The 20,168-nt window shown below is 36.8% G+C and overlaps 2 protein-coding genes and 1 pseudogene across 3 annotated transcripts in view; all 3 read left to right on the forward strand.

Moving 5' to 3' along the window:
• The window catches only part of LOC104737416 (thioredoxin M2, chloroplastic-like), a 3,610-nt gene extending 2,634 nt beyond the window's left edge, over positions 1 to 976 (forward strand). For both annotated transcript variants that reach the window (XM_010457582.1, XM_010457583.2), the window contains one exon: positions 478 to 976. In XM_010457582.1, the coding sequence (XP_010455884.1) occupies positions 478 to 791 (314 nt within the window). In that variant the 3' untranslated portion in view covers positions 792 to 976. The remainder of the gene's footprint in view (positions 1 to 477) is intronic.
• Positions 16,317 to 18,097, forward strand: LOC104737417 (E3 ubiquitin-protein ligase RMA1). The gene is made up of 2 exons (XM_010457584.1): positions 16,317 to 16,481; positions 17,164 to 18,097. The coding sequence occupies exon 2, from the start codon at positions 17,176 to 17,178 to the stop codon at positions 17,929 to 17,931; it is 756 nt and encodes a 251-aa protein (XP_010455886.1). The 5' UTR covers positions 16,317 to 16,481; positions 17,164 to 17,175; the 3' UTR covers positions 17,932 to 18,097.
• Positions 19,012 to 20,168, forward strand: part of LOC104738472 — a 3,102-nt pseudogene continuing 1,945 nt past the window's right edge.

Here is a 20,168-nt window from a genome sequence, read left to right on the forward strand (position 1 = left end):
TTTGGATCTGTTTACCAGCACATAGATCTCGATTTTGGTTTGTCAATAGTGTTGCTTTTCTAAGACTTTAGACTCCTTAATCTATGATATTAGTGTGTTTAAGTGAGACTAGCAGGGATGTCTGCTACATTGCTACTCATTGAAGAGAACTTCAAACCCATTCATTGCTCCCTCAGCATATAAAATGGAATGCTTTTGGATCACACATTCATTCTATTTGCCCTTTGTTCATGTGTATATACAAGAAGTACTGTGTACTCCGTTATCAAGATGAGACTTTATCTTCTAGATTACTATAGTAAAGGTTAGATACAACATACACATTTGGCTGAAGATGGGTAAATGGGTCAGCTGTCTGTGTTTGGCTAACTCGTGAAGCATGTTATTCTTCTATCTTGGCTAATATTTTTTGTTCTCATTCATGAGTTTAGAAGCTTTAGCTCTAACTTGTTGATTTTGGGTTATTGATCCTTGCAGTTCCAGTAGTCACTGACTCGACATGGGATTCTCTAGTTCTTAAGGCAGACGGGCCTGTATTGGTCGACTTTTGGGCACCATGGTGTGGACCTTGCAAGATGATTGATCCGCTCGTGAATGATCTAGCGCAACAGTACACTGGGAAGATCAAGTTCTACAAACTAAACACTGATGAATCTCCTACAACCCCTGGCCAGTACGGAGTTAGAAGCATTCCAACGATCATGATATTTGTCAACGGTGAGAAGAAGGATACGATCATAGGCGCTGTGCCCAAAACCACTCTCACATCTAGCATTGATAAGTTCTTGTAATGAAATTTCACTGTTGAGTCTGTAATATCTCTTATCTCTGTCTCTGTCTCTCTCTCTCTCTCTCATTGTCGTTCTCCTCTGTAACTCAGCTTTCTTTATAGCTATCTGTTTCTTCTACTGTATCTTTCTTCATCACTGAACATCTTAGACCTGGATAAATAATATGATGTCATGTCTTTATCTGATTTTTTCCGTTTCGAAGATGTTTTCAGATGTGGAACTAAATAAATCGAAGATCAATCTTGGACTAGACTAATGGAACAGCAATAAAAAAAAAACACGTCGGTGGAATCTATTTTTTGGTCATGAGAGGGATCTGAAGATTGTTCGGTTCTGCAACCTTTTTGATAAACACACGCTAAGGTTTGTTACATATTCTATAACTCTTCGTATTAGATTTTATTGTATTCTATGATACTCTAATGCGCGTATGTACACAAAGGGGCTAAAGGTTGTACACGTTCTTAAGAGAGATTATATAAAATTGAAGAAAAACTCTTTATCGAGCCACAAGCAAAGAAATTTATTATAGTTTATGTGTACCCAATTTATGGATAAGGATGTGTCAATTAGGACAAAATGAATAAAACCCAAAAGAATTGAAGTTTTTTGGACTGATCCACGGACAAGATTTTGAGGTTAATTTTTAGAGTTGTTGATCTGGTCGAGGACCAAATTCGATCCAAACCAAGTTATTTGTTATTATGGATATAGATTAGAAGTTTCAACCATACAAGTGATATGATGCGTTCATGGAGTTTTAATGATATGATAAGTTCATAGAGTTGTGTAATCATCTTCAATTTGGCTTTTTTATGTTTGAAAAATCAAATTATCACGTATTGAGCTTAACTCGTAAAACTGGATGAAACACACTCTATTGGTAATGTCTTTCTTTTTGTTTCTTGCCGTCCTCTATTCAAGAATTATATATTTACGCTGAAGATAAGGTCAAGATTAGAATATGGTGATTTTCGTGACCTTTGTTTGTATGATCATTTCATTATATAATACTACCATTTGTACTTTATAAATGCATTTCGTGACTTCATTTTGTATGATTTTATTATAATATTTGTCATTTTGGACTTTATAAATGCCTTTTCGGTGCCTTTTTCTTTGTATCAAACTATCAACTTTCGCGGCCTAAGAAGTCAGGAACCTTTAGAAATGGAACATAAAGCATATAATGATCGAAATTAGAACAAGTGTGAAATATTTGAAACAAATTAAATCAAGGTCAATATCGGACAACTTCGCGAAATCTAACCCCAACTTGAGTTTCTTAGATTGTTTGAAAAGACGAGTTTCGTGTGTGGAGCTCGTAAAAGAGTTCTGACAATCTCAAAACTCTCTCATGTTTTTTGTTTTTATTTTTGTTTTTTTTAAATCGAGATAGTGATGTTTTACTCTATTATCCAAAGAAAATTAAGATATTTATAAAAAAAATTTTGGGTAGTATCCACTCAACCAAACGAAATCGGATCTAAGACCCGAAAAACTGAATCTTTTAAAAAAAAAAACTGTAAAATTTATGTGTTTAAGGGGAAGAAGAAAACGATGAAGGAGAAGAAGAAGAAGAAGATAAGGAGGAAAGTTCGAACTCGGCAGGTAACTCAAGAAGGAGTACAAGCGAAAGTGAGAGGGAGCACGAGGAGCACAACGATGCAAGTGTAAGTACAACTAGTCTGTGTCATTCGAAAGTGAATTGGAATTTGAAATCGATCTAGTAGAACTGGTAGAACTGATGCAACTATTGGGTGTAGAACTAGTAGAACTGGTACAACTAGGTATTGTAGAACTAGTAAAACTGATACAACTAGGTGGTGTAGAACTAGTAGAATTGGTACAACTAGGTGGTGTAGAACTAGTAGAACTGGTACAACTGGTTGGTGTATAACTGTTAGAACTCATGTAAAACTGATATTGTTGTAGGAATCAGAGGAGGAAACAGAAGCGATGCAACCTTTAGGAATGCACTTCAAGCCTAGTCAGTACAACAAGAGAATCAAGCTATCGACAAGGTGTCATATTTTTGAAACCTTGACAACGCTTGATAAATTAGAGCATTCACTGACTAGTTTTGAGAGGGATGGTTTGAGAAACATCCACAATTCAAGCACATTTTTCACATGCCAAGAGACCCAAACCACAAGCTTATGGGAATGTGGTTGCTCTTACTTCGAACAGCAGAAATTGAAAAAAAGGAGGAAGCATGGTTTGTTGTGAATGGTGTGCCAATCCGTTATGGTCTGTGAGAACACGCGTTGATATCTGGATTAGATTGTCGGTGCTATCCACTTAATTACAAGGAAGCCGGCAGTAACGAGTTTTGAAGGAAGTATTTTTACGAAAAAAAGGTTAGACTTCAAGATGTGACGGAAAAGCTAAAGGTAATGCAACCAGGTCGTACTCGTGATAGGTTGAAGATGGCGGTTCTCTACTTTTTAGGAAGCATCATTGTAGGCCATACAAAAGACTCGGGAGAAAAAGCTGCGAGTATCGATGAGTTTGTTGTAAGAGCAGTGGATGATCTAGATTTTTGTGTGTCTTTTCCTTGGGGGATATTATCATTCGATAACATGCTAGAAGAGATTTTTCATACAATGAGGCATTTTAAAGGGGTCGTGAAGAAAGAGGATGCGTTACGGCCTGTTTCAGGTTTCTGTATTCCATTGGAGGTTAGTTAGTTTAAATTTTGAAGTCTTTTCATTGTTTATATTTCTTAAAAGTGAAGCTGATTTTAGTTTTTATTTGAGTTGTGTAGTTTTTACTATTTGAGGCAGTTCCAATTTTGGGGAACACTGACATTGACGAAATTCCTGAGGCGGATGAAAGTTGTCCTAGGATGTGCAGGAGGAAATTTAAGAGTACTAGTCATAAAGGTTTTCCTCTAAAGGATTTAGGTGATACACTTGGTACAACAACGGTTAGTTATCCTAACAACTGAAATTATTAATCATTTGAATAAATTGGTTTGTAATGTATCTAAAGTATGTCGTTCACACAGGCAATTGATAATGTGATCCCTCATATTGATGAAGAAATTCCTCTTCTCGATTTAATCATGGAAGAAACTGAGGAAGACGATACCCATGATGTCGCAGTTTCCAGTTGGATGTGTCGCCTTCGTAGAGGACTACCTGTACTTTTGGAGGAGATGTACACAACAGATGTGGCTTCTCGTTCAAGACAAAACGATGGGAATGAGGAAATAGACGCCAATGAACAACCGAGAGAAGATACTATTGAGTTAGTGGATCTTCTAAGGACCATGAAGGAGGAGATGAAAACCCAGTTCGATAACATTTCTGCGAAGATTGATGGGCTTGAAAAAAGGATCGAACCGTTGGAAGTATTTGTGAAAGAGCAAGAGAAATCAAAGGTAATACTTCGTAATACAATAGTAATACTTGGTAATACTAGAAGGTGTTAAACAATATTTGCTTTCATGTCAGGCGCCTGGAGATGATGAGCATCCGAGTAGCTCGCAAGGAGGAAGAGGGACGAAGAGAAAAAGGTCTAAGAAGTGGTAAAATTATGTTATTTTCTTTGATTTGTCATCGTAGTACTAGTAAAACTATGTAAAACTTCGTTATTTTGTTGGATTTGGGATTGGTATTACTAGTAAAACTATGTAAAACTATGTTATTTTCTTGGATTTGGCGTTCGTATTTTTGGTAAACCTACGTAAAACTAAACAAAAGAAGAGAATTCATAGAAAAATAGAGTAACATCATGATTCAACAAGAGAAGTCACATAAAAACTAAGAAACTGAACCAACAAGAGAATTCATATAAAAGATAAGAAACATAAACAGATTCAACAAGTTTTAAAGCAACGTAGAAGATCGACTCAGATAATATCAATCGAAACACAATCTATCCAGGAGATCGACTCGAGTGGAAAGCAACGCCACCTCCTCCCTTAGTTTGGCAATCTATTCACTCTTCTCCTTAAGTTGCATCTGCAAATTATAGATCGAGTATGATGGGGGTCGAATTCCTTCAATCTCTCCCAATGGTTTTCAACATCCTTCCTTAAGCTTTGGGTTTCTTCTTCAATTGCATCAGCCCAAATTTTACGCATGTGCAATCCATCATCCTGCAATATATATCAACGAACAGACATCATACTCAGATCTCTCAATTGTATTTGATTTAGTTTAATTTACCTTATACTTAACGCAAGTAAACCATCTCTTTTTCTCTGTTTATGTTGGAGAGATCTCTTCGACGATTTGTTCGCCACATGGGCATATTCGAGGCATGCCCAAATCACCATCGGCTATGGCTTCTCGCAACGCTTCTAACTTCCTCGCCCTCTTCTGATCAGCATAGTATGGGTCAGCCTCAAATTGTTCCATAATTTGATAAGGAGAGAAATTATAGATCTATAATTCGACTTTCAAGATGAGAGAAGAGAAGAAGACTTTCAGTTTCGAAGAAAATGAATGAATGAATGAGGAGAAGCTTCTCTACTTTAAGAAAAATCTTCGGTGAAAGAAAGAAAAAACGAAAGCCTGGCCACGTGTAAAAATTGTGTGCGTTCACACTGCGTGTTCACACACAGTTTTACCGATTAATGCAGTTGCATTAAACTTACAAATAGTTGTACTTTAGAGGTTTCTCAGTCTTATTAGTTGTACTAAACCTTAGCAGGACTTTTTTTTTATTTTTACAGTTGATTAAACTTAGCTAACATACAATTACAAGCTTTTTGCAACTTCATAAGTTAAAACTTATAATTCTATAACTTTTTCATGCTTACTTGGTTATTATTTACAAAGTGACATTAAAAGTGTAACACTTGTTGAGATTCTTTCATAAATAAATTAAAATTATTATATTTTGGAAAATTATTCATTTATAGTAGAAACCTTTGTAGAACATTTATACAATATGTATTGTCAACTCATTGTCAACACTGGTTTTAGGTAGTAGCACCAATTTTATTATTTTCAGTAGTAATAATTTTACCATTTTTACCAGTTTTATCTTAGTTGTGCCAGTTCTACTATCTTATATACACATATTTTGAAAGAAGAAAACATTAATAGACTTCAAATTAAGTTTCAAATTAAGTTTCAAGAGGGAGTTATGCCATAAAAAGTAGAGATTCGTCAAACCAAACACAATTGATACATGAAGAGGTGAATCAAACATGAACATTACAATAATCTCCAAATAAACAACCATTGGAGTATTTGTCTCTGGTGCCTTTTATTCTGCATCCTAGGTCGAGTTTTTGGTCGTTTTTCCCCAGCAGATGCATACCTTTTTGTTTTCTTTCTTCCCCCTTTTATTTTCCTATTCGGAGGAATGATCTGCATATCTTGGACTTCATCTAGGACATCCCATCGAGACTTATCAGGTACTAAATAAATTGTCCTGCAATATGCAATTGCCCACAGCTCCGTCCAATAATACTTAGAACACAACTCATGTAACTCGATATCCTTACCTCCATATTTTTGGAATGTAATGAAAGACGCCAATGCATGCACACAAGGATACTTTTGTATATCGAAAAACCTGCAACTGCAACTTCTCAATCGCAACTTCACCAAATAAGGCTTTCCGTCACTGTCAATGACATTGTATTCAAGTTCGAAACCATTTAGCTCTATCACCTTTAGTTTCTCAGCAGTTGCCCATAAATCATGTAAGTAGTTCTCCACTAAAGGCACCAAATTATTTGCCACTGATCGAGACACAACATCTTTCCGATGTTCATTAAACCATTCAGAGATTTTTTTAAGTATTGCATCAAGCATGGGTATCAAGGAGTACCTCCTTGCATCTTTAAATACGCTGTTCATCAATTCAACACAGTTGCTTGTGTCTAGGTTGTATCTATCTCCTGGAAAAACACATCTTGCCCATCTTTCTTTCTGGGTAGATTCTTCAAGATACTTGGCAGCAGAAGGATATCTTGTCGTAAAAGAAGCGTAAGCAATGTTGAACTCAGCCACTGTGTAAAACCTACTACACTCCATGAATCTCCATGCAACAACGTCTTCGTTGACGTTACTAGCATAACCTTTCACATTTTGGCATAAATGCCATATACAAAAACCATGATGAGCCAGAGGATACACATTAGCTATGGCTTTTATGAGACTTGTATTTTTGTCAGTCATAAATACTATTTCAGAAGAATCCCCAACAACGGTTTTCAACATCTCCAAAAACCAATTCCAACTTTCATCATTCTCACCATCAAGAACACCAAACACCAAGGGATAATGGTGACGGTTAGGATCTTGAGCCAACGCAAAAACAAGAACACCTTTATATCCGTTCTTTAGAAAAGTTGCATCCATAGTTATAACTTTCCTCATGACTTTAAATCATTCAACGCTAGCTCTCAAATCTATGAACAAGTACATGAATTTATTATTCTCATTGCAATGCGCATATGATCTTGTACCATGATTAACCTTCTCTAACATGTGCAGATAACATCGCAACATCTTGTAGCTTTCTTCTGAGCTACCTTTCAAATCAGTAACAGCTTGTTTTTTCCCTCTCAAAGCTGTGGAATATGATATATCAACACCTAATTTTGTCTTGACAAGATCCATGATAATTTTCGGAGGTGGAGTTTCCATTTGCCCTGGATAATCACCATGTAAAAGAGAAGCAACTAATTGTGGAGTGCCTTGTCTCTTACTGTTGCTTGAACTTTGACTAGCCCGAGAGCATGTATGCATCTTGTTGTGCCTTCTAATCGAGAAAATATCTGTACCTCGAATCCTACCACCTCGTAAACCCCAGTTACATCCTTCTTTAGGACATTTGACCACATAACGCACCTTGTCCTACTTTTCTATTTCAAAACTAAAACAGTTAGCGAATGAAGCTCTATCCACCACATCTTGCAATGCCTTCTTGTTTGGAAATTCTTGAAGTTTAGTCAGATCCAAACCATCATCCCATGGTTCAATATACTTACACGGTTCTACAATAGGTCGTGGCTCAGTATATACATCACCTTCATCACGTCAGCTTCAACCTCTTTATTAGAATCACCCTCTACAGCCTTTTCTTTGCCTACGTAGACAACAATGGCGTTAGGTCCGATTTCACCATCCTTCGCATGTTGGTTTTCATAGTTCATACCAACAGAACTTTGGTCCCCTATGGGCATTGTGGGCACTGTGGGCACTATGGGCACTATGGGAACTTGCTCAGGCTGAGGCTCGGAAGGGATGACATTCACAAACAACATACATCTTCGCTTCTCATAATTAACGGAGTCTAGATAAACATTAACATCCTCATCATCATTAAGCTCACAATGCTCCACTGTTTCTACCAGTAGTGGCTTGTAGCTCAACTGCAACTGAACGTTACTTTCAACAAACCCAAGCTTCCTCTGTATCCTTGCTTTTAACATCAACAATGTTATATTCCTCCTGAATATTATACTATACATGCGACCTTCACATTTAAAATGTAGGCTGACGTTCTCGCATATTGTATCCTGCCAAACCAACCAATATAAAAAAATCATAATTAGTACTACAACTAGTTTTACTAAATATACCAGTATTACCAGTTTCACCTTCTCTCTCTCCTATCAAAATTGAATCGAACGGTAAACGAGTTCTAATCTCCTTAATTCACTGAAATCGAAAGCCAAATCCCTTTCCTATCTAATAGATAGCTCAATCGGCCCATAAACCTTTGTAAAACACCCAATGTGCTAAGCTTTCTTCGATCTAAATCCAATTGAATTTATAAATTTACAAATAAAAAACAAATTCAACCAAAAGTTACTCTAATGTGAACTAACACACCTGCATTTAGAAGAACAACTTGATTCAAGTCGAATTGGTGAAGAACGACAACAGTAGGAGCGCCGACGATGGAAGAATCACCGGTGGCTGGGTTGAGAGGTGAGTAACCAGGTTGGTTTTTTGGGTCGAAAGAGAGCTCCGACGAACAACTTGATTCAATTCGAGTTGGTTAATAACAACAGCAGTAGAAGCTCCGATGTCGGAAGAATCACCGGCGGCTGGGTTGAGAGAAACTCACAAATCGAGTTTCTTTCGGATCGAAAGACAGCTGGGTTCTTTTTTTATTTAAAAAAAATAATCTAAATCAATTAAATTGTAAGCTAAAATTATCTTACCAAATCTTATTAGAAAATGTGAAAATATGGAAAAGAGAGAGATATAAGAGATTTGTTAAATTATTTTAAAGACTTCTCAGACGTTAACTCTTAACTCTTGAAAAGACATTACTTACATGAAAAACTTTATTTGATGTTTTAATATTAACAAGCGGACAATGTTCCAATCATTTGGTTTTGATTGTCGGCCATATTCTCCTACCAAACAAGTTGCAGTTTGATTATAAATCATTAAGAAAACACAGAAACGGTGGATATATGTTTCCGATAGTCAATGCTCTGTAAGGATAAACATTACTAGTATATTTTAAAGCTCTCTAATATTCACAACAAATAAATTAAACATAAAAGACTATATCATTGTTCCACTATGATGTTACACGATAAATGTGTTTTCATCCCTATATATGAAACAAATAGCATGTAACTAAATCTCAATTACAAAAAGTTATTGACAGACATCCAAAAGTAAACGAAGATGATCTTCTAGATCGTTGTCTAGTTTAATTTGAGTAGAAATGGGAATGTTTCGACACGAGTATGTAAATCATATCTATCAGTTCGATGTAGCATACACGTTTTTATTGTTTCTAATGTACAACACCAATACAAATTATTATGCTATATAGTCAACATTGCCACTACAAATTACTAGTACTAGTTTGTAGCAAAACTTATACAAAACACAAGTTTATTTATACTTGAACAATGCATGAAACAGATATAAGCGTGTTATTAAAAATAGTTAATCCGAATTAAACCAAAAGATGAGTACGTGTTGAAAGTTGAATAACGATGCGTTTTTACTTTTTAGATTGGCACTATTCTACATAGATAATTAATGTGTATCACGATACTATTGAATTAATCAAAGATCAAAGCACACCAGTTATTTGTTTTCCGAAGAATTGAAGAGGGAAATGGTCCACGCGTCAGGAGAATTAGCCCGACATAGTTAATTGTGTTTTGTGCCTAATCACAATTCAAATAGATTAGAAACAACTCAAGATTCGTCATCTAATTTATTTTTAAAAGTCGTGTAATTAAAACAAGTAGTACTGTATCTGCATTAATAAAAAGAAAGTTCCACAATAACAAAACAGAACGCGTGACTCGCGAGGTTTTGTTTAAACTGAGATCCATCGTTAGTTGTGAAAGTTTTGGCAAATCGTGAAGAGAGCCATCTTCCACCTCCCATTAGTCCTTTCTCACTCCACCCAATCACCGTTTCTAATTTTCTATATTAATTTACTTTAAGTTTAAGAAATATTAATAGTAGTAATTAATTAATTAATCATCTCTCTTCCATTAACCATTTGGTCAGTGAGCTGACTTCTCCTTCGTTCTTTCTTATGATTTGCGACGGACGATCATATGTATATATATAGTTATATACTATTGTAGTCAAGTAACTTCACAAAACTTAAGACTTTTAAAAAAGTACAAACATTATTTTGTTTTGCTTCCCTTGTAAAAAATAATAAATGTGCATAACATTTATTTGGGGTAAATGCAAGGGGAACAATAGCTAATTTGCTCTCCTTTTTGAAAAAGTAATCAAATATGTCCTTTATGAAAATAAATATTTTTGACAATTATTTTTAAAAAAAAAAATTAATAAAATACCAAAAAATCAAAGAAATTTTAAAAATTTACATAACCCAACCATGGAATCCGTAAACCCGACTCATCCACTCAGGATCCAACAGATCCAACACATTTTTACCCTAATAATAGTGTAAAAATAAAAACGAAAATTGAAAACCGTAGAAAAAAAAGAGAAGAAGTCTCGCCGCCGTGTAGACTCTCGCCGCTGATTCAGAAGAGTAACTCCGGCGAATCACCACCTGTTTAACAACGCCGCCGTTCTCTCCACCTCCGTCGCGAATCATTGAATCATTGAAGTGTTTGTTAACGGCGTCGTTAGCTAAATCTCAAATCACCGCCGTAGAAACTGCCGTCGAAGTCCATACACGCCGCCATAGTAACTGCTGTCGCCGGCGTGATTGTAAGTGACGAATTACTTGCATGTTTCAATTGCAATTGAGTTGGAGAGTTTAGTTTAGAAACTTGTAAACAATAAACGATCCAATTTGAAGACTTTATAACCGGATTTTGTGATTTTGTTGTGATGCAAGGGAAAATGGTATCCAAAAGAAAGGGTCCTGTAAAGCTAGTTACTCCACCATCTTCAATTGAGAGTGACGGTGCGACGATTCTCCCTGAGCAACCGATTGGTGAGGAAGATGATAATCGTTGTGATGAAGAGAACTTTGAAGAAGGTGTAGAAGAGGAAAATCCTTGTAGTAAAGAAGACGAAGAAGACGGAAACCGGGAATCTCAGGTATGATTTGTTTGAAATGGAGATGAAAATTGAATTAGAACAAGTTAGGTTTTTGTGTAAGGTTTGGGACAACTTGTATAACTTGTATGAATTTTCAGGAATTTGAAGCGGAAAATCGTGGTAGTGAAGAAGATGAACACATTAATCAAGAGGGGGAAGAGGGAAATATGGAATCTGAGGTATGATTTGTTTGAAATTGACTTGAAAACTGATTTAGAATTTATAGCACAACTTTAAATGTTTAGGGTTTGATGGTATTGTTAGAATTCCGTTAAGGTGATGATATTTTTGTTTGCAATTTGAAATTTTGGTTTGGGACAACTAGTATAACTCGTCCAACTAAAGAGTTATGTTAAGTATGTGTATGAATTTTCAGGAAAGTGATGATGATGAGCAACCAATGGAGCCAGTGGGGATGTTCTTTGCTCCAAGTGAATATTGTAAGAGTATTAAGGTAGGGTCGCGGTGTCGGCTGAATGATACGTTGGATTTTATGAAACCATTTGATGAAGTGCAATGGTTTGAGGATCATTCATAGTTTAGGCATGTATTCCACATGCCTAGACAAGGAAACCACATGTCTCAAGGCTTCTTGATGCTTTTGCTTCACACTGCAAAAACGGAGATTGATAGCAAATGCTGGTTTGTGGTTAATGGAGTGCCGATTAGGTACTCCATTAGAGAGCATGCGCTATTAACCAAATTTGATTGTAATGAGTATCCCGAGGGTTATGATCCAAGTGAGACTGTCTCTGATAAAGATTTAAAGTGAGCGAAAAGGGTTTTTGGTAAGGCTGCTGTTAAAATCACAGATGTGAAAGACAAGTTGGGGAATAATGGGAAGAAGGTCTCTGATGGTGATAGGAAAAAGTTGCTTATTTTGCTAATTTTAAGCAATGGGATAGCTGCTTCATCGAAACGTGATGGGAATATTGATCGTTTCTTGCTGAGAATGTCTGATGATGTGGATGCATCCAAGACGTTTCCTTGGGGCCGTTACACATTTGATGTGTGTCTGAAAGGGATAAAGTCGATACTTAGGAACATGAAAGGCAAAGTGGAAGCGAAACAGAAGAATTTCTCTGGATTTATTACTCCTCTAGAGGTAAGACTTAACTTTATAAGTGATTACGTTATACTCATGATTTGTATACTTTAACTAATAGTGATGTGAATTTTGCTATTGAATATGTGCAGATATTGGCATTTGAGGCTATCCCATAGCTCGCATGCAGGTTTCGAGAACGAGTCACTGCTGAGAATGTCTGTGGGCGAATGTGCAAAAGCAAATTCAAAAGTAGTTTGATGAAAGGTTTCCCATTGGATGATATAAACGAAAAGCTTGGAAGATTGAAGGTAAGAGACTGAGGTTGTTGCAACATATGAGTTTGAGATGTGTATATAATTATATGTTTGAATTGTCACAGGATATCACTAACATATTGGAGCCGAATGATGAAGAAAAAGTTTGGTTGTCGCGTGTAGTAGAAGAAGATGTTGTTGATGCGGGTGTTGGTTTTTTTGATCCGGTTGTTAATATGTGGAGAGGTCGCCTAATTGGAGAGAGGAAGAAGATATTCTGGAAGAATATGTATGACGCAGATGTGGAAGGTTGAAGCGGACAACAAACTGAGGAGGAAAAGGTGGAAGAGACTGTTTCTGGAGTAGGAGAGGATATTCAGTCCTTAAAGGAAACCATGGATAAAGGTTTTCAGCAAATTAAGGATATGTTGGGAGACCATAATGGGAGAATTCAAAGAGTTGAAGTTTCTGTTTCAGAGTTATTAACAAGGAAAGAAGGTGAGGAGCATGTGTCTCCAAAGGCAACTGATGACAATGTGTCTCCACCAAAGGAAACTGAGGAGAATGTGTCTCCAAAGGAAACTGATGAGAATGTGTCTCCAAAGACACCTGAGGAGAATGTGTCTCCAATGGCATATGAGGAGAATATGTTTGTTGGTCCAAGTGGAGGTGACACATCCCAAGATATGGTTGTTTACGGTGGTGATACTACAATGGGTATATTGTCACTTCGTCCTTCTCATTCTTTACCCTCCCTCTCACGTTTTGAGACATATGCCAAATACAAAAGCCATGCTTCGCGTTTGGGAACACTTGCGCAACATACTTGATGATGCTTTGATGTCTGTCACTCATAAAAACCAAACCCAGTTCATCAGGTACAACTGTTTTTAGCTTCCTCAAAAACCAAGACCAACTCGCATCGGTCTCCTTATCAATGACCCCAAAAGCAATGATATAATTGTGATGATTAGGATCTTGAGCTGTTGCAAACACCAACATTCCGTCGTATATAGACTTCAAGAAGGTTGCATCCATAATTATAACTTTCCTCATTACTTTAAAGCCTTCAATGCAAGCACCCAAAGCTATGAATAAGTACTTGAACCTATTTTCCGCATTAACTTCCACACTTGTCACTGTACCGGGATTGACCTGCTCTAACATGTACAAATAAGAGTGCAAATTCGTGTAGCTCTTCTCAGGACTCCCACACACATCACTAACGTGTTGTTTTTTCCCTCTCCATGCCGTAGAGTACGAACAATGCATAGAAAGTCTTCCACGAACAATACCCATGATGTTTTTAGGAGCCGGAGTTTCCAACTGAGCTGGATAATTCTCATGCAAAACAGATGCTATTAATCGTGGAGTGCCGGTTTTTTTACAATCGGTTGTACTCGGATCAGACCGATCACATGTATGCATCCTCCTGTAAACTTTTACTTTAAAACAATCTGAGTTCTTTCCTTTTCCAGCTCGTAAATACCATTGACAGCATTCTGAAAATTGTCGACATCGTAAGGTGAGCCGAGTTGGATCCGACTTACCAGTTTTGGTCGCAAAACAATACTTATTCGCAGCTCTATTAACCACATCTTGCACAACCTCCTTAGAAACAAATTCTTGACCTATTTCAATCCCCATCCCATCTTCCCATTCCAATACTTTCTGACTTTGCTGAATTGTTTCCCCACTACATGGAAGCTCAATGTACTCATGTCTACCATCCACACCGTTATCCTCTTCGTTATCTATCCGGTTATCCACATGCTCCCTATCTTCAAACACTTCATTTTCCATAATCGGCTCATTAGCTCTATTGTCCGGTTCATAACGTTCTTCCACATTTACTCCTCCAAACACCGTAAGGACTCCACTAGCACCATTTTCAGCATCATTTACACCCAACCCAACATAGTTCACACCCATTGAACTTCTTCCCTCCATCCTTTATATTTGTTCCACCATCTGACATTCTTCCAAATCCTTTACTAACTCCACATTCAAAACAGGTCTAAATCCATCACCATCCACTGATACTAGAAACACTGAAATGTCGTCGTCATCTACAATATATGTCTCTCTCCGAGTTTTACATAACTTATAACTCAGTTTCAGCTTGCTTGAGGTTTCATCGATTGAAATCTTCTTGCATACAATTTTAACTAACGCCGAGTAAGTTATGTTTACCGACTTCAACAATAACCCGCATATAGGATTGTTTGAAATCCACTCATGCTCTATTGAGTAGTGCCCTCCATAGTCAAATTGTATGATGCTTTTCATCGCCTCCTATAATTACAATTACAATCGTGTTACTAAAAAAACACTTACAAAATGGCTACCATAGTTATACCACTTGTACCATTTGTACCACTATGTTTCAGTTACACCATTTGTACCAATTATCCTTTCTCCTACAATTTCTGGGTTTTTCAAAATCGGATTTCACCATTTCCCTGATTCAACACGATTTAACAGCCCTAATTTCATAATGCAACTAATTTTTGTTATTACCAATCGATTGTGTGCTACCCAAACACTAAAATTCGCAAAAAAATCTACAAATCAAAAATAAAATATTCGATTCACTTTTATTACCGGACCGGAGCTGAATCAGACGGAGATGGAAAAGCTTTAGGTGGAGACAAAACGGAACGAGAACCAGAATGTATTAAACAAAAAAAACTAGTGCTCGATATTCTCTTTCACCTGTCGCCGAAATGTTTTTTTACGCAAAACAGATGAAAGAAAAAGCAGGTCCGAAAAAGCAGATACGGTAATAATGGAGAGAATTAAATTTCTTCAAAAACCGTTTCTTTTCTGTTGGTTTTTATTGTTTTTTAATTTCATTTTTTTAATTCAAATTAGTAGGAATAAAATGGTAATCAACCACTGTTTTGGGCAGTGCACATTAAATTGGGCATGTGAGAAATTTTTGTTTCTTTTGAAGGGCAAATTAGGTTGGCGTTGAATGGAATGCACCTACAAACCGATATGACATTTGTGCCACGAACGTTACACTTACACATAATGGAATGGTTTGTTTTTTTCCACTCAACCCAATTACTTAAAAGATACTAAAGAGAGTGTTTGTGATACAAGTAAACTCTATATATAAGTAAGTTCACCATTACATATACTCACATACTCTTTTTTAAAAGAAGATCCAATAGAGACGTGTTTAAGTTTAAGAAGTAAATCCCTCGCTATTCTCCACTCTCAAGTATGTTAAAAAAAAAAGATCATTCAAAAAAAAGAAAAAGACAAAAAGTATAGTAAAAAAAAAAAGATGATATATATTCTGTTTTTGGATAATGACCCAACACTGTTTTTTCTTTGGATAATGACCATATTATAAAAATCTCTACAAAAATTTCACACTATTTATAATTAAAGGCAGATGTCAATTAAAAAAAAATCTAAAAAATTGATGTAATTAACCACATATGAGGTTAAATATTTGATGACAATGAAAAACCACTAGCTTATAAAACCTCAGGCGAATCACACACTACTAAACTTATATAAGTTAAAAAGATAGATGGATATAAACAAAGAGAGTTATCTACTAAATACATTTTACAAAAAAATTGTGACGAATCTTGAACATCGCCACGTCACTGAAGATATCATTCGATGCATCATATTAATAATAATATCTTAAATTTTAAGTATTTTTTTCCAAATATAAATAATCGAGAATCTCTCTCTCTTTTGCTTCTTTATACAGTTTCTCTCTCTTTCTCTCTCTTACTTCTACCCACAAAAAAAAAAAAACGAGATTTTTTTTTTATTTTCCTCTCCGCTTCTTTCTACTCTTCCTTCTTCTCTGCTCAAATACCAAATCAGCCATTGACACAGTTGCTTAGGGTTTCCCTCAAACGCCGCCGATTGTCTGGTTCGTATCCCTTTCTTCTCTCTCTCTCTCTCTCTCTTCATAGTTCCTATATACGTGCCTTTGCGTATATTTTACACATACACACATATGTAAATCTGTGACTCCGCAAATTTCTCGGTTTTTTTTTTATTTGGGTTTTTTTGATTTGTTTTCCCACTTTAGATGTTGAATTGGTGTTGAACTTTTTTCGTTTGAGGTGAACTGATGAGTTTGTTGTCTCTCTGTTTCTGTTTCTGCTAAGTCTTAGTATATAAAATCATCCTCTCTCTTTGTCTTTCTTGGGGGCTTGCCATTAAATTTTTATCGAATTTGTTGTTTTCGTTATCTAAATTTGATCCAACGATGATCAAGTTGGTGTTTTGATGATCAAGTTACGAGTTTTAAGTGTATTTAGCCAAAACCCTGCTCTCGTTGAATCAGAGTTTTATTCTTAATTTCGTCGGTTTCCAAAAAAATTTCAAATTTTTAGGGTTCTTCAATTAAAGGGTTTAGGTACTGATGATTATTTTAGATTTTTTGGAATTTTTATAATCCCTTCTGAATAACCTAATTCGTATCTGGATGTAAAATAGGCTATCTTTGTGTGATTCACTTGTTAAATCTTATTGATACCTAAGTTTTTATAAAAAACTATGGCATTCATTTGGATCTAATGTTCTAAAAAAAAACTTTTTTTTTTCAGGATTTGTGACCAATGGCCTTGGATCGATCGTTTGAAGATGCTGCTGTACTTGGTGAACTCTATGGAGAAGGTGCATTTTGTTTCAAGAGCAACAAACCTGAGCCCATCTCAGTCTCGGCTCCTTCTGATGATAATGTTGATGATTCCAATTTCGACTGCAATATCTGTTTAGACTCTGTGCAAGAACCTGTTGTGACTCTCTGTGGTCACCTTTTTTGCTGGCCCTGTATTCACAAATGGCTTGATGTACAGACTTTCTCGACAAGTGATGAGTACCGAAGACATAGACAGTGTCCTGTTTGTAAATCCAAAGTGTCTCATTCTACTTTGGTTCCTTTGTATGGCAGAGGCCGTTGTACTAGTCAGGAAGAAGGTAAAACCAGTGTCCCTAGAAGACCATTGGGACCGGTTTACCGGCTTGAGATGCCTAATTCGAGTTATTCTAGTGCTGACTTGCAGTTATCACAACGGGTTCACTTCAATAATAGCCCACAGGGAGGGTACTACCCTGTCTCAGGGGTGATGAGTTCAAACAGTTTATCATACTCTGCTGTTTTGGATCCAATGATGGTGATGGTTGGAGAAATGGTAGCTACAAGATTGTTTGGAACACAAGTGATGGATAGATTTGCATATCCGGACACTTACAATCTCGCTGGCACAAGCGGGCCGAGGATGAGGAGGCGGATAATGCAGGCGGATAAATCGCTGGGAAGAATCTTCTTATTCTTGATGTGTTGTGCTGTTCTGTGTCTTCTCTTGTTTTAGGTTCTTCATAGCTAGCTTGGTTTCTACTGTTCACTTTCTTCAAGTGTAAGAAAACATAGTGGAAGAGATGTATATTTGTGTTGGAAACAAATCAAAGTTTCTTATTGTTGTAAAGTTTGTGTTGGGTTATATATTTTATTGCCTAGATTTTGGTCTAGGAGATAAAGCCATTGAGTTGAAAGGCCATGTTATTAGGCCTGATTTGCATGTGTCTAATTCAGCCCATGGGTATAGAACAAGAAGAACTAAGCTTTTGAAATGCATTTGTATTGGGGTATGTAAATTTACCTAGGTTTCTTAAAACTGTGTATTTCAAACTTTTTGTGGGATGATTTTAGGATTGAGATGGACAGTTATGAAGCAGGTCTTGATAGAATTGAGGCACAGAGGTCAACGGATGTGTCTCCCGTTAATCTGATAAAGCGTCGAATCTGGGGAAGCCACGCTCCCTACGGAAGATACCAAAAATGTGCAAGAGTTCTATACCATTATCAGATTGTCTGATCTGTTTGACCTTCCCGGTGAATATGTGCCGATGAGTCCTGAGATTGTTAGCACAGTAAGCGCTGGGAGAAAGGAAAGTTGGAGGAGTTATTGAGAAGGAGAGTGAATGTATATGCTGTGAAGGACATGGAAGTGGAAATGGAAGTGCGATGTTGAAGGCTTTTAAGTTACATGAGTTTGTATAGATTTGGGGCTGGGAGATACGGTGCTGTTTACATGAAAGGTCATGGTTGATATGCCTTATTTACATAGGTCAATGCCATTTCCGTGTGGTAAACTCATTAGCCCTACAAGAGTAAAACTCTAGGTTCACTTCGTTCTGTTTCTGCATTGAGTAGTTTAATATTTTTCATTACGTTCGCTCCTCCACTGTTTAAAAGATTATCTTTTATTACTGTTGTAGATATAGAAATTTATAAGTTATCAGCTCTTAGTGGAGAATTAAAAATTCCCGTCATTAAGGGTGCACAGTCGGCTGCATGACTTAAATGTTATTTTCGAAATGTTTGACAACTTGAAGGTTTTAGTTGAAAATGGGAGCAAAATTGAATTTTTTGCATAGAATAAGAAACAAATTACCCCATTAATAGCCTACAAGACCTCCTCACTCACATCGAGATGTTAGGTTTTACTTCGGATTAAAAAAAGACCTTCACTCTGTTTCTACACTGACTTTGGTTTTATAAAATGGACGAACATGGAGACTCTCTTTCATCAACCTTTAGCGACTCCTCCTGTATTTCTGATTTCTTCTTTCTCCCCTTGGTAAGTCTCTCTCCTCTTTTGAGTTGGTATGTTTATTTTTATTTTTGTTATTATTGTAGGAGATCTGAAACTGTGATTCCAAACAATTTTTGGGATGCCTTAGGTTTGAGATGGATTTTTCGGATACAATTGAGTCACAGAGTTCAACTGATTCGTCTCATGACCGAAGGAGACAAGGATGCTTCTCCATAAATTAGATAAACAGCGGCTTTCGCACGCTCAGTTCACGAGGTTTCCTTCGAGCCAGAGGAAAAGCTAAAGACATTGACTCTGTTTCGGAGTTCCTTATTAATCTCAGATGGTCTGATCTATTCGACCTCCCTGGTGAGTATGTGGTGATGAATGCGGAGATGCTTAACACACTGAGTGATGTGAACGAAGAATGGCTGGAGAAAATGAGAAGTCTTGGAACACCACTAGCATGTCTCAAGAACGAGCAAGGAGATTCTGTTCTTCATCTTGCTGCTACATGGAGTCATGTAGAACTAGTGAAGAGCATTGTCTCTGAATGGCCATGTCTTTTGTTGGAGCCAAACTCGAAGGATCAGCTTCCGTCTCATGTGGCGGCTCGGGCTGGACATTCAGCTGTTGTTGAGGCTCTTGTTGCGTCGGTTACATTTTTTTCAGCTAGACTGGCTGAAGAAGACAAGGAGGTACTCGATCCATATCTTTTGAAGGACATAAATGGAGATACTGCTCTGAACTTGGCCTTGAAAGGACGCTACATGGAGGTTGCTCTCTCTTTGGTGAATGCGAACCAACAAGCTTCGTTTCTTGCAAGTAAAGACGGGATATCTCCCTTGTATTTGGCAGTAGAAGCCGGGGATATGTCCCTTGTGAAAGCAATGTTGAGAAATGATGATGGTCCGGAAGAGAGAAGTTTTAACTTAGAAGGGAGAAAATATCTTGCACACGCAGCTTTGAAATCCATGAGTACAGGTTTGTTTTGCATTTTTTTTTTTTTTTTT

The sequence above is a fragment of the Camelina sativa genome, chromosome 13 (genome assembly GCF_000633955.1).
Source record: "Camelina sativa cultivar DH55 chromosome 13, Cs, whole genome shotgun sequence".
In the NCBI taxonomy this organism is placed as follows: Eukaryota; Viridiplantae; Streptophyta; class Magnoliopsida; order Brassicales; family Brassicaceae; genus Camelina; species Camelina sativa.